Source organism: Cetorhinus maximus, unplaced genomic scaffold, assembly GCF_964194155.1.
Source record: "Cetorhinus maximus unplaced genomic scaffold, sCetMax3.hap1.1 HAP1_SCAFFOLD_2264, whole genome shotgun sequence".
Classification (NCBI taxonomy): domain Eukaryota; kingdom Metazoa; phylum Chordata; class Chondrichthyes; order Lamniformes; family Cetorhinidae; genus Cetorhinus; species Cetorhinus maximus.
The window spans coordinates 9,664-25,000 of record NW_027598203.1 but is presented as its reverse complement, the minus strand read 5'-3'; the positions used below and the strand labels follow the sequence as shown (position 1 = coordinate 25,000).

At 51.4% G+C, this 15,337-nt stretch overlaps 1 protein-coding gene across 2 annotated transcripts in view; it reads left to right on the top strand.

Annotated features, from left to right (window-relative positions):
• aldh3b1 (aldehyde dehydrogenase 3 family, member B1) overlaps positions 1 to 14,981 on the top strand; it is a 22,729-nt gene extending 7,748 nt beyond the window's left edge. For both annotated transcript variants that reach the window (XM_078537361.1, XM_078537360.1), the window contains 5 exons: positions 1,544 to 1,625; positions 3,012 to 3,398; positions 5,708 to 5,874; positions 12,488 to 12,587; positions 14,785 to 14,981. In XM_078537361.1, coding sequence (XP_078393487.1) covers positions 1,544 to 1,625; positions 3,012 to 3,398; positions 5,708 to 5,874; positions 12,488 to 12,587; positions 14,785 to 14,981 — 933 coding nt within the window. The remainder of the gene's footprint in view (positions 1 to 1,543; positions 1,626 to 3,011; positions 3,399 to 5,707; positions 5,875 to 12,487; positions 12,588 to 14,784) is intronic.
• The last annotated feature ends 356 nt before the right edge of the window (positions 14,982 to 15,337 follow it).

Sequence of the window (15,337 nt, the reverse complement as noted above, 5' to 3'; positions counted from 1 at the left end):
GGTACACACACTGCTGCTACTGTGCGTTGGTGATGGAGGGAATGAATGTTTGTGGATGGGGTGTCAATCAAGCGGGGCTGCTTTGTCCTGGATGGTGTCGAGCTTCTTGAGTGTTGTGGGAGCTGCACCCATCCAGGCAAGTGGGGAGTATCCATCACACTCCTGACTTGTGCCTTGTAAATGGTGGACAGGCTTTGGGGAGTCAGGAGGTGAGTTACTCACTGCAGGATTCCCAGCCTCTGACCTGCTCTTGTAGCCACAGTATTTATATGGCTGGTCCAGTTCAGTTTCTGGACAATGGTAACCCCCAGGATGTTGATAGTGGGGGGATTTAGTGATGGTAATGCCATTGAACATCAAGGGGCGATGGTTGGATTCTCTCTTGTCGGAGATGGTCATTGCCTGACATATTGCAGAGTTCTTCGATCATTCCCAAACTTTGAAATCTTTGTCCCCGTACTCAAGTCCGTTGTGTTAGAAGATAAAGGAACGGGGAATGTTATCTTTATGGTAGGTGTGCTATCAGAAAGAGCCAGAGAGATGATTAAAAGAGATGTAATCGTGTATTTGATGGATTATTGTGAGGCATTTGATAAGGTGAATCACAAAGAGCTGATGAGCATGTCAGAGCCTCTTGGCCTCGATGATGTCAAAGACTTTAGAGTGATAAGAAATCTTTATTACACAGGAACAGGAGGAGGCCCCATTCAGCACCCCCTCCTCAAGCCTGTTACACAGGAACAGGAGGAGGCCGCATTCAGCCCCCTCCTCGAGCCTGTTACACAGGAACAGGAGGAGGCCATTCAGCCCCCTCCTCGAGCCTGTCACACAGGAACAGGAGGAGGCCCCATTCAGCTCCCCCTCCTCGAGCCTGTTACACAGGAACAGCTTTACCATGTATCTAACCCCGTGCTGTACCTGTCCTGGGAGTGTTTGATGGGGACAGTGTAGAGGGAGCTTTACTCTGTATCTAACCCCGTGCTGTACCTGTCCTGGGAGTGTTTGATGGGGACAGTGTAGAGGGAGCTTTACTCTGTATCTAACCCCGTGCTGTACCTGTCCTGGGAGTGTTTGATGGGGACAGTGTAGAGGGAGCTTTACTCTGTATCTAACCCCGTGCTGTACCTGTCCTGGGAGTGTTTGATGGGGACAGTGTAGAGGGAGCTTTACTCTGTATCTAACCCCGTGCTGTACCTGTCCTGGGAGTGTTTGATGGGGACAGTGTAGAGGGAGCTTTACTCTGTATCTAACCCCGTGCTGTACCTGTCCTGGGAGTGTTTGATGGGGACGGTGTAGAGGGAGCTTTACTCTGTATCTAACCCCGTGCTGTACCTGTCCTGGGAGTGTTTGATGGGGACAGTGTAGAGGGAGCTTTACTCTGTATCTAACCCCGTGCTGTACCTGTCCTGGGAGTGTTTGATGGGGACGGTGTAGAGGGAGGTTTACTCTGTATCTAACCCCATGCTGTACCTGTCCTGGGAGTGTTATAAACAGTGTGGAGGGAACTTGAATTTTGTGTCTGATGAAATGTGTGCCTCTCCAGGAGTGTTTTGCTGTTTTCACTGGTGGACCGATTGAGACCAGGAAATTACTGCAATTCAAGTTTGATTTCATCTTCTACACAGGTGAGTGGGTGTAAAGAGGTAACAAAGGGGCCAGGACTGGGCACCAGCACGGAGGCATGTTTATATTGGAGGGGCAGAGGGAGGTTTATATTGGAGGGACTGAGGGAGGTTTATATTGGAGGGAAAGAGAGAGGTTTATATTGGAGGGACGGAGGGAGGTTTATATTGGAGGGGCAGAGGGAGGTTTATATTGGAGGGACTGAGGGAGGTTTATATTGGAGGGACGGAGAGAGGTTTATATTGGAGGGGCAGAGGGAGGTTTATATTGGAGGGGCAGAGGGGGGTTTATATTGGAGGGGCAGAGGGAGGTTAATATTGGAGGGCCAGAGGGAGGTTTATATTGGAGGGACAGAGGGAGGATTATATTGGAGGGACGGAGAGAGGTTTATATTGGAGGGGCAGAGGGAGGTTTATATTGGAGGGACAGTGGGAGGTTTATATTGGAGGGACGGAGAGAGGTTTATATTGGAGGGGCAGAGGGAGGTTTATATTGGAGGGGCAGAGGGGGGTTTATATTGGAGGGGCAGAGGGAGGTTTATATTGGAGGGACAGAGGGAGGATTATATTGGAGGGACGGAGAGAGGTTTATATTGGAGGGACAGAGGGAGGTTTATATTGGAGGGACAGAGAGAGGTTTATATTGGAGGGACAGAGGGAGGTTTATATTGGAGGGACAGAGGGAGGTTTATATTGGAGGGACAGAGGGAGGTTTACATTAGAGGGACAGAGGGAGGTTTATATTGGAGGGGCAGAGGGAGGTTTATATTGGAGGGACAGAGGGAGGTTTATATTAGAGGTACAGAGGGAGGTTTATATTGGAGGGACAGAGGGAGGTTTATATTGGAGGGACAGACAATTGAATCCCAATACCTGGGCCTTTCACCTCTGCTGCAATGAGAGGTTAGTTAATCTTCTGGGTAGTTTTGGGATTTTATTCTGAACTGAATCACTGCCATGCAGCCTACATTAAAGCTGGGAGCGCTTTTCCAAAAGGACTACATCAGCTGTGAGGGGTCCTGTCCTGGTGGAAGAGATGGTGGGGGTCTCCTGGGAGGTGGGCTGGGAGGGGTGGTGTTGGTGAGCCAGGTGTGTAGGGATAATTGGGGGATTTTCTGAGAGGCAGGGCCCGAGAGGGGCTTGGAGGTGTGGTGGAGGCCCGAGAGTGTGTTCGGACATCCTGGACTGTCCAAGAGGCTGGTGGGATGGGAGCCCCTTTGCCTCCAACAGCTACTCCGAACAGCAACCGGGGTCAGTGGTGTCAGGACAGATAACAGGGAGCGCTGGAGGTGAAGCTATGTTCCCCCCGCTCCCTCACATTTACCACTGACCCGTGACCCACTCTGTCTCCCCCTCCCCACCCCCACCCCACCCACCCTCCACCCGCAGGGAACAACATGGTCGGAAAACTCATCATGAAGGCTGCAGCTGAGCACCTGACTCCTGTCACCCTGGAGATGGGAGGCAAGAATCCCTGTTATGTTGATCAGAGCTTCAGCCCGGAGAGCACGGCTCAGCGCCTGGCCTGGGGCTGCTTCTTCAATGCAGGCCAGTGCTGCACCTCCCCAGATTACGTTCTGTGCTCCAGGGAGGTGCAGGAGCAACTGGTCCCGGCCATCGGCCAGTGCCTGGAGAGGTTCTACGGCAAAGACCCGAGGGAGAGTCCCGACTACGGCCGAATCGGCAGCGATGAGCACTTCGAAGAGCTTCAGCAGATGGTCAACTCGGGACGGGTAGTGATCGGAGGCCAGAGTGACAAACAGGACAGGTACATTGGTAAGCATCGAGAATTAAATACCGTGTCCCTTGTCACAGTTGGTGTCACTGGGTCAGTGAATTAAATACCGTGTCCCTTGTCTCAGTCGGTGTCACTGGGTCAGTGAATTAAATACCGTGTCCCTTGTCTCAGTCGGTGTTACTGGGTCAGTGAATTAAATACCGTGTCCCTTGTCTCAGTCGGTGTCACTGGGTCAGTGAATTAAATACCGTGTCCCTTGTCTCAGTCGGTGTTACTGGGTCAGTGAATTAAATACCGTGTCCCTTGTCTCAGTCGGTATCACTGGGTCAGTGAATTAAATACCGTGTCCCTTGTCTCAGTCGGTATCACTGGGTCAGTGAATTAAATACCGTGTCCCTTGTCTCAGTCGGTATCACTGGGTCAGTGAATTAAATACCGTGTCCCTTGTCTCAGTCGGTGTTACTGGGTCAGTGAATTAAATACCATGTCCCTTGTCCCAGTCGGTGTTACTGGGTCAGTGAATTAAATACCGTGTCCCTTGTCTCAGTCGGTATCACTGGGTCAGTGAATTAAATACCGTGTCCCTTGTCTCAGTCGGTGTCACTGGGTCAGTGAATTAAATACCGTGTCCCTTGTCTCAGTCGGTGTCACTGGGTCAGTGAATTAAATACCGTGTCCTTTGTCTCAGTCGGTTTTACTGGGTCAGTGAATTAAATACCGTGTCCCTTGTCCCAGTCGGTGTCACTGGGTCAGTGAATTAAATACCGTGTCCCTTGTCTCAGTCGGTGTTACTGGGTCAGTGAATTAAATACCGTGTCCCTTGTCTCAGTCGGTATCACTGGGTCAGTGAATTAAATACCGTGTCCCTTGTCTCAGTCGGTGTTACTGGGTCAGTGAATTAAATACCGTGTCCCTTGTCCCAGTCGGTGTCACTGGGTCAGTGAATTAAATACCGTGTCCCTTGTCTCAGTCGGTATCACTGGGTCAGTGAATTAAATACCGTGTCCCTTGTCTCAGTCGGTATTACTGGGTCAGTGAATTAAATACCGTGTCCCTTGTCCCAGTCGGTGTTACTGGGTCAGTGAATTAAATACCGTGTCCCTTGTCTCAGTCGGTGTCACTGGGTCAGTGAATTAAATACCGTGTCCTTTGTCTCAGTCGGTTTTACTGGGTCAGTGAATTAAATACCGTGTCCCTTGTCCCAGTCGGTGTCACTGGGTCAGTGAATTAAATATCGTGTCCCTTGTCTCAGTCGGTGTTACTGGGTCAGTGAATTAAATACCGTGTCCCTTGTCTCAGTCGGTATCACTGGGTCAGTGAATTAAATACCGTGTCCCTTGTCCCAGTCGGTGTCACTGGGTCAGTGAATTAAATACCGTGTCCCTTGTCTCAGTCGGTATCACTGGGTCAGTGAATTAAATACCGTGTCCCTTGTCTCAGTCGGTATTACTGGGTCAGTGAATTAAATACCGTGTCCCTTGTCTCAGTCTGTGTTACTGGGTCAGTGAATTAAATACCGTGTCCCTTGTCTCAGTCGGTATCACTGGGTCAGTGAATTAAATACCGTGTCCCTTGTCTCAGTCTGTGTCACTGGGTCAGTGAATTAAATACCGTGTCCCTTGTCTCAGTCGGTATCACTGGGTCAGTGAATTAAATACCGTGTCCCTTGTCCCAGTCGGTATTACTGGGTCAGTGAATTAAATACCGTGTCCCTTGTCCCAGTCGGTGTTACTGGGTCAGTGAATTAAATACCGTATCCCTTGTCTCAGTCGGTGTTACTGGGTCAGTGAATTAAATACCGTGTCCCTTGTCTCAGTCGGTGTTACTGGGTCAGTGGATTAAATACCGTTTCCCTTGTCTCAGTCGGTATTACTGGGTCAGTGAATTAAATACCGTGTCCCTTGTCTCAGTCGGTGTTACTGGGTCAGTGAATTAAATACCGTGTCCCTTGTCTCAGTCGGTGTTACTGGGTCAGTGAATTAAATACCGTGTCCCTTGTCTCAGTCGGTGTTACTGGGTCAGTGAATTAAATACCGTGTCCCTTGTCTCAGTCGGTGTTACTGGGTCAGTGAATTAAATACCGTGTCCCTTGTCTCAGTCGGTGTTACTGGGTCAGTGAATTAAATACCGTGTCCCTTGTCTCAGTCGGTATCACTGGGTCAGTGAGTTAAATACCGTGTCCCTTGTCTCATTGATTTTTACTGGTCAGTAAATTAAATAATTTTACCACATGAATTACATTGCTAGTTCCCATATTTTTCAATGTTGATTACTCTAATCCACACAATTTATAATTAGTTTTTTTGAGGTTTGATATCTGTGTTCCCTGTCTATGCTTTATTCCCAGCACCGACTGTCCTTGTGGATGTACAAGAATCAGATCCAGTGATGCAAAAGGAGATTTTTGGTCCAATTCTGCCAATCCTTAATATCAACTCCATGGAGGAAGCCATTGCTTTTATCAACAAGCGTCCGAAACCTCTGGCCATCTATGTTTATGCTACAAACAGTAAGGTGCAGAGAGCCCTGAACCCAGTCCCCGGGTATATACCCAGGGCTGGTCGGTACTGAGATAACAGGCCCCAGTCAGTAGGGTGCAGGGATCTCTGAACCCGGTCCCCGTGTGTACAACCAGGCCTGGTCGGTACTGAGATAACAGGCCCCAGTCAGTAAGGTGCGGAGAGCCCTGAACCCGGTCCCCATGTGTATACCCAGGCCTGGTTGGTACTGAGATAACAGGCCCCAGTCAGTAAGGTGCGGAGAGCCCTGAACCCGGTCCCCATGTGTATATCCAGGCCTGGTCGGTACTGAGATAACAGGCCCCAGTCAGTAAGGTGCGGAGAGCCCTGAACCCGGTCCCCATGTGTATACCCAGGCCTGGTCGGTACTGAGATAACAGGCCCCAGTCAGTAAGGTGCGGAGAGCCCTGAACCCGGTCCCCATGTGTATACCCAGGCCTGGTCGGTACTGAGATAACAGGCCCCAGTCAGTAGGGTGCAGAGATCTCTGAACCCGGTCCCCGTGTGTACAACCAGGCCTGGTCGGTACTGAGATAACAGGCCCCAGTCAGTAGGGTGCAGAGATCTCTGAACCCGGTCCCCATGTGTACAACCAGGCCTGACCGAGACCCCTCTAGAGGTCAGTACGGCCTGACCGAGACCCCTCTATAGGTCAGTACGTCCTGACCGAGACCCCTCTATAGGTCAGTACGGCCTGACCGAGACCCCTCTATAGGTCAGTACGGCCTGACCGAGACCCCTCTATAGGTCAGTACGGACTGACCGAGACCCCTCTATAGGTCAGTACGGCCTGACCGAGACCCCTCTATAGGTCAGTACGGCCTGACCGAGACCCCTCTATAGGTCAGTACGGCCTGACCGAGACCCCTCTATAGGTCAGTGTGGCCTGACCGAGACCCCTCTATAGGTCAGTACGGCCTGACCGAGACCCCTCTATAGGTCAGTACGGCCTGACCGAGACCCCTCTATAGGTCAGTACGGCCTGACTGAGACCCCTCTATAGGTCAGTACGGACTGACCGAGACCCCTCTATAGGTCAGTACGGCCTGACCGAGACCCCTCTATAGGTCAGTACGGCCTGACCGAGACCCCTCTATAGGTCAGTACGGCCTGACCGAGACCCCTCTATAGGTCAGTACGGCCTGACCGAGACCCCTCTATAGGTCAGTACGGCCTGACCGAGACCCCTCTATAGGTCAGTACGGACTGACCGAGACCCCTATTTCTTCCTTCCATCGCACAGTGCACCCCTGTAGACAGCCAGATGCATGCAGACACGAGCAGGCTGTGCCTGCGATGCCCCCTGTAGCCCAATAGCTGCAGGCTCGGTGATTGCGGGGGTGGGGGGGCCCCTGATGGACTGTTGCAGGCACGGCATCCTGATAATGTCTTTCATCTGTCTCGGGCGATAAGACCAACAGACATGAACCTGGAGGGAAATGTGAAACAGGTATAACCCGAGTCCAAACTAACCCCTTTCCACCTCTATCTTTCCCTCTTTATCCATCGCTCTCCCTCTCTCCGCTTCTCCCTCTGCCTTCCCCTTTGTCTCTCACTCTGCCTCAACCAGATGGGGAGGGGGCTGTCACATTCCTCGATCTGGTGGGATGTCTGCTGCCAGTCCTTGCTCAGGAAGCATGTTCCATAGGGGCACCGGGTAAGAAGGGGAGCAGGAGGTGGGGTGAACCGGTCATCAGTGAGGCTGGGGTGGGTGGGGGGGGTGGGGTTATGATCCCTGCTGATGTTACCACTGGACAACCCGGATCCCAGGGCTTGATCGATCCTAACTTTTACTTTTATTGTCCTGAAGCAGTAGAGGGCAGATACTGAGCAGAGTCACAGGAGTCAGCGAGTCGGCTTTTCACAAAGGGATAAACCATTTGTTAGCCAGGAAAAGACGAACTACATTACAATACTCCTCCAGCCACAGCTGTGGTTTTACAGACGTGGGCATGTGCGTCAGGATAGCGCGATTTACAAAAGCGACCTTATACTCTCATGTTCACAGGCAGTACACAATCCAGGTAAACCAATAGGTGACCTGTGCTCAGACCCACCACGCTCTGAAACCAAGTGACAGATGCCACCCCTATGCGTCTCCTGTTCAACTCTGCCCCCCAGACGCTTGTCACACCCGTGGGGCGGCCAGTCTGACTGAACCTGCGCCTTTCGCACAAGGGTTTCCAATCTCCACTCTCAAAGAACCCGCTTTGGAATCTTCTCCCAAACCATGCCTCTCTCTCTCGGACCCCTCCCCGCAATTGTCCACCTCTAAGGGCTTTGAACTTTCTTTCCAATGTCCCTCTCCCCTGGATCACCACGCGCATTCAAGCTTCTCCCCCACACACACTCTCCCTCAGCCACGACAACAAGAACACCACTGCTTCACACACCCACAGTAAGAAGTCACCGACCTCTGGCTGTTTCCTCAGATCTTCTGGCTTCTCTCAAGCCTATTTTGCTTTAAGTCTTGTGTCCTGCAGCTTTCTCCCTTCATGCCTGGAGCCTTCCCCTGCTCCTCACTCTTAAATTCACTTAACGGCACCATTTCCAGATTCCTGTTCTTTTCCTTTGACTGGAAGGTCTGCTCGGGATCCCTCCTCTCTGTCCCGCTCCTTGGCTTTGGGGTCTTTCGGTCCCTTTGGGAAATCTGCTCCCTGCAGTTCCCTCTGCTGCGTTCGGCTTCCCCTGGCTCCCAGTTTCAAGGGAACTAAAAACTTGCTGTCCTGTTTCTCCCTGTATCTGTGGGTCCCCTGTTGCTAGGCAACAACCCAGTTTTTCTACTTCAATGAGTCATAAAACCCTATTAGAAATGCAGGTATACACACAAACACTCACACCTGCAGGCATCGGTTTAAAGTGGAACTAAAGCTCAGCTTTCACCCTTTTAACCCACAAATAAAACATACAACATACTTAAACTTAAAGATAAAACTTAATCTTAAAGCTATAGCTTATTCCTAACACCCACAAACACAAACACTACTGACTTAAACTATATCTAGTTCCTAACAGTGGTGAGTGAGATGCAGCCTGGATGGTATCAATCAGCTTAAAAAATGGATGGAGGGAAATGATAGAGGCCATATACACACACTCACACCCACACGCACACTCACACACACTCACACACACACACACACACACCCACACACACACACACACACACTCACACACACTCACACACACACACACACACACTCACACCCACACGCACTCACACCCACACACACACACACACACACACTCACACCCACACACACGCTCACACACACACACACACACACTCACACCCACACACACACACACACACACTCACTCACACACACACTCACACACACTCACACACACACACACACACACTCACACCCACACACACACTCACACACACACACACACACACTCACACCCACACACACACACACTCACACTCACTCACACACACACTCACACACACATTCACACACACACTCACACACACACACACTCACACACACTCACACACCCACACACACACTCACACACACACACACACACACTCACACACCCACACACACACTCACACACACACACACACACACACTCACACACTCACGCATACACTCACACCCACAGATACACACACTCACACACACACACACGCTCACACACACAAACACACTCACACACACCCACACACACACACTCATGCTCACACACACGCTCACACACACTCACACACACACTCACACCCACATACACACACTCACACACACACACACACTCACACACATTCACACACTCACCCACACACTCACACACACACTCACTCACACCCACACACACACTCACACACACACACACTCACACCCACACACCCCCACACTCACACACACTCACACACTCACACACACACTCACACCCACACACACACACTCACTCACACCCACACACACACTCTCACACACACACTTACACACACACACACACTCACACACACACTCACTCACACACACACACACACTCACTCACACCCACACACACAGTCACACACACACTCACACCCACACACACACACTCACACCCATACTCACACACTCACACACACTCACTCACTCACACCCACACACACACTCTCACACACACACTCACACCGACACACACACGCACACCGACACACTCACACACCCACTCACACCCACACGCTTGCTCACACACTCACTTACACACACACTCATGCCCAGACAGACACACACATACTCACTCACACCCACCCACACACACACACACACTCTCACTCACACTCTCAATTACACCCACACATACACACACTCGCTCACACCCACACACACATATTCACTCACACTCACACCCACACACACATATTCACTCACACTCACACCCACACACACACACACACACTCACACCCTCACAAACACACTCACACCGACACACACACACACTCACTCACACCCACACACTCGCTCACACACTCACTCACACACTCACTCGCACACACACTCACACCCACACAGACACACACATACTCACTCACACTCTCACTCACACACACACTCACACCCACACATACACACACTCACTCACACCCACACACACATACTCATTCACCCACACCCACATACCCTCACACACACACACTCACACCCACACACACACACACTCACACACTCACTCACACCCACACACACTCACTCACACACACTCACACATTCACTCACACCCACACACACTCACTCACACACAAACTCTCATCCACACAGACACACACACACACTCACACCCACAGACACTCACTTACACACAAACTCTCATCCACACAGACACACACACACTCACACCCACACACACACACACACACACTCACTCACACACAAAATCACACCCACACACGCTCACACTCACACAGATACACACACACACACAGATACACACACACACTCTCACACCCACACACACTCAGACACACCCACACACATACTCACAATCACACAAACACACACCCACACATACTCACACACACTCAGACAAACACACACACACATACTCACACACACACTCAGACATACACACTCAGACACACCTACACACACACACTCAGACACACCCACATCCACACTCACACACAGACACACACATGCACACACAGACACATATGCTCACACATACACACTCAGACACACTCACACACACACTGATACACACACATTCACACATATCCACACACGCTTACACACACCTATACACACCTACACACACACACACACCCACACTCATATACACTCTGACACTCACACATGCACTCAAACACACACCCACATACTCACACACACCCACACACACTCACATACACCTCCACACACACACATGCCCACAGACACTCACACACGCTCTTGGACACACACTCACACCCACCCACTCAGACACACACGCGCATAAACACACACCCACCCACTCAGACACAAATACATGCAAACACACGCACTCACACACACACACACAAACCCTCACACACACGGTCAAACACACACGCAGACAAACTCACACACATACACACCCACACATGCACTCACACAAGCTCCCACACTCACACAAACCCATACACACACTCACACACACACATTCACACATATCCACACACGCTCACACACACCTATACACACACACCCACACACATTCACATATGCTCTGACACTCACACACACACACACTCAGACACACACCCAACACACTCACACACACCCACATGGACACACTAGAATGCACACTCACATACACATTTTCACACACATTCACACACACATACTCACACAAACAGACATTCAATCTCACACACACACACACACATGCACACTCACATACGCTCTCACACACACACACTCATATGCTTGCATACGCTCACACACACACTCACATACACGTTTTCACACACATTCACACACACATACTCACACAAACAGTCAGACACTTTCCACACACTTTCCTCACGCACTTTTATGTGCCCACAGGCTCAGCCACACTCCTACACATTCTCACACACACACACTCAGGCGCGCTCTCTCTCACCTGCACACGCTCACACGCCCAAATATAAAAATACACACACACTCACATACATTCACACACTCACATGGGCACACCAACATAGACACACACTCACACACACTCATACACACTCATACACACTCACACATACTCACACACTCATATACACACTCACACTCATACACTCACACGCTCTTATACACTCGCATACACTTGCATGCACTCATACACTCACATACGCTCTCACACACACACATTCATACACACTCACACAACACACACTCATACGCTCGCATACGCTCTCACACACACACACACACACACACACACAGACTTCGACACACACACAAACTCAGACACACACACAGACTCCTATTTTCTCCCTCTCTCTCTCACTCTCTCACTCTGACTCACTCTCTCCTTTCCCCTCTCTGCTTGTTCTGTTGTCCTGTCGGTTGTGTGTCTGCTACAAGCCGGCTTTTGGACAGCCTGTGATTTGTAATGATGTTTGATGAATTGAGCTGAACACCATGAGACGCTCGTGTTTCTGACCCTGTGTTTCCAGGTGGTGAACGAAATGTTGCAGAAAACCAGTAGTGGCGGCTTCTGTTCCAACGATAACCTGATGCAGATGATTCTCAACACGCTGCCCTTTGGAGGGGTCGGTGAGTCCATCACTGGGGCTGAGACCCACAGAACAGAGAGCGGGAAATACCCAGGCTTCATTGGCCTATCTGTCACACACACACAGCAGGAAGCACCCCAATCCCAGCCTGTATTCCCCCCAATACTCCACACACCATCACACACACACAGTCACACAGACACACACGCACACTGTCTCACACACACACCGTCTCACACACACACACACAAACAGTCACACACCATCTCACACAAACACACACTCACACACAAACAGTCACACGCTGTCTCACACAAACACACACTCACACACAGACAAACAAACACAAACACACACACACACACACACACAGTCACACAGACACACACGTGCACCGTCTCACACAGGCAAACAAACACACGCACCATCAAACACACAGTCACACACACTGTCACACAAACACACAACCATCATGCACACACACACACACACACACACAGTGTCACATGCACACGCACAGTCTCTCACACACACATACACACAAGCACAAACACTGTCAGACAGACACACAAGCACACAATGTCTCAGACACCCGCACACAAACACACACCCTGTCTCACACACACAATCATACGCGCACACAGATATATACACACGCGCAGACACCCAAACACACACAAACACATATGTACATACATACACACAGACATACACATGCAGACACACACACACAGACACACACACAAACACCATCTCTCACACACAGACAAATACATACTTACACACACCATCAAACACACACAGTCACACACACACACACCGTCACACAGACACACAAACACACAACCATCATGCCACTCTCACTCACACACAAGCACACAGTGTCAAACGCACACACACCGTCTCTCACACACGTTCCCACAAGCACACACCATCAGACAGACACACAACCACACAACATCTCAGACACCTGCACACAAACACACACCCTGTCTCACACACACACCACACACACACACACACACACACACACTCACACGCACAGATATATACACACACACACACACCACACACATGCATGCCCATGCGTGCACACACACACACAGATATATACACATGCACACACACACTCTCCACGTATGCGCGCACACACAGACACACAGGCACAGACACACACACAGACTCGCCACACACACAGACATTCATGCACTCACACACACACACTCATACACCATCTCACACACACACACACACACACACACACACTACCCCACCACGTCCCCCGCCCACTGGTATCCAGTGCGCAAAATTTATCCCTAAACCAACATCAATAAAAATAACAGATGATGTCGTCATTATCACATTGCTGTTTGTGGGAGCTTGCTGTTCACAAAATGGCTGCTAGCTTCCTTTGACAGTGCAACAGGTGCTGCGTTCAAGCAGGAGGGGAGGGTATTGCGGCTGGAGAGGTGGGGGGACAGTGGAATAGGAAGTGAGAAGTGTAAACTTGTACTTATACCCAGTGACTGTCCATCACTCCCTCAGTACTGACCCTCCGACAGTGCGACACTCCCTCAGTACTGACCCTCCGACAGTGCGGCACTCCCTCAGTACTGTCCCTCCGACAGTGCAGCTCTCCCTCAGTACTGACCCTCCGACAGTGCAGCACTCCCTCAGTACTGACCCTCCGACAGTGCAGCACTCCCTCAGTACTGACCTTCCGACAGTGCAGCACTCCCTCAGTACTGACCCTCCGACAGTGCAGCACTCCCTCAGTACTGACCCTCCGACAGTGCGGCACTCCCTCAGTACTGACCCTCTGACAGTGCGGCACTCCCTCAGTACTGACCCTCCGACAGTGCGGCACTCCCTCAGTACTGACCCTCCGACAGTGCGGCACTCCCTCAGTACTGACCCTCCGACAGTGCAGCGCTCCCTCAGTACTGACCCTCCGACAGTGCGGCAGTCCCTCAGTACTGACCCTCCGACAGTGCGGCAGTCCCTCAGTACTGACCCTCCGACAGTGCGGCGCTCCCTCAGTACTGACCCTCCGACAGTGCGGCACTCCCTCAGTACTGACCCTCCGACAGTGCGGCACTCCCTCAGTACTGACCCTTCGATCACCCACGATTTCCCCCATGAGGCACAGCTGACACACAAATTGGGGGGTAGGCGGGGTTGGAGGTGGGGGAACAGGCGGGGAACCGCTGACGTTGCCTCTTTCTGACTGTCGGCAGGCTACAGCGGGATCGGCGCGTACCACGGCAAGTTCAGCTTCGACACCTTCTCCCACAAGCGGGCCTGTGTGCTGAAAAGCGGCGGGATGGAAAAGCTGCACTCCTCCCGCTACCCTCCCTACAATGAGCAGAAGCTCAGCTGGCTCCTGTGGGCCACCCAAGTCCGGAAGAGAGACTGCAGCTGCCGCCTGCTGTAGGGCCGGGTCCCCCCCCCCACCAACCAAACCGGCCTCAGGACCCGAAGAACAGCCCGTCCGTCCGCACCAGTCAAAGCCTGTTACCGTGCCGATCGCTGTTGTTGCTCGTTTAACGCCTGTTGCGTTCTCCCCGTTCGGCCCTCGTTCTGGTTCGAATCCCCTGTAAAGTTGTTGGTTCCCTTGCGGCCTGTGCCTCCAGGAGCTGTTACCGCTCCGCTCAAAGAACCCCCGATTAAACTTGTATGAACAGTTGAGGGCTTGCGAATCCTGTCATGTTCGTTCGCGTGTAGGAGGCCTCTTGGCGCAGTGGCAGCCTCCCTGGCTCTGAGCCAGTGGAAACCCTGGGTTCAAATCCC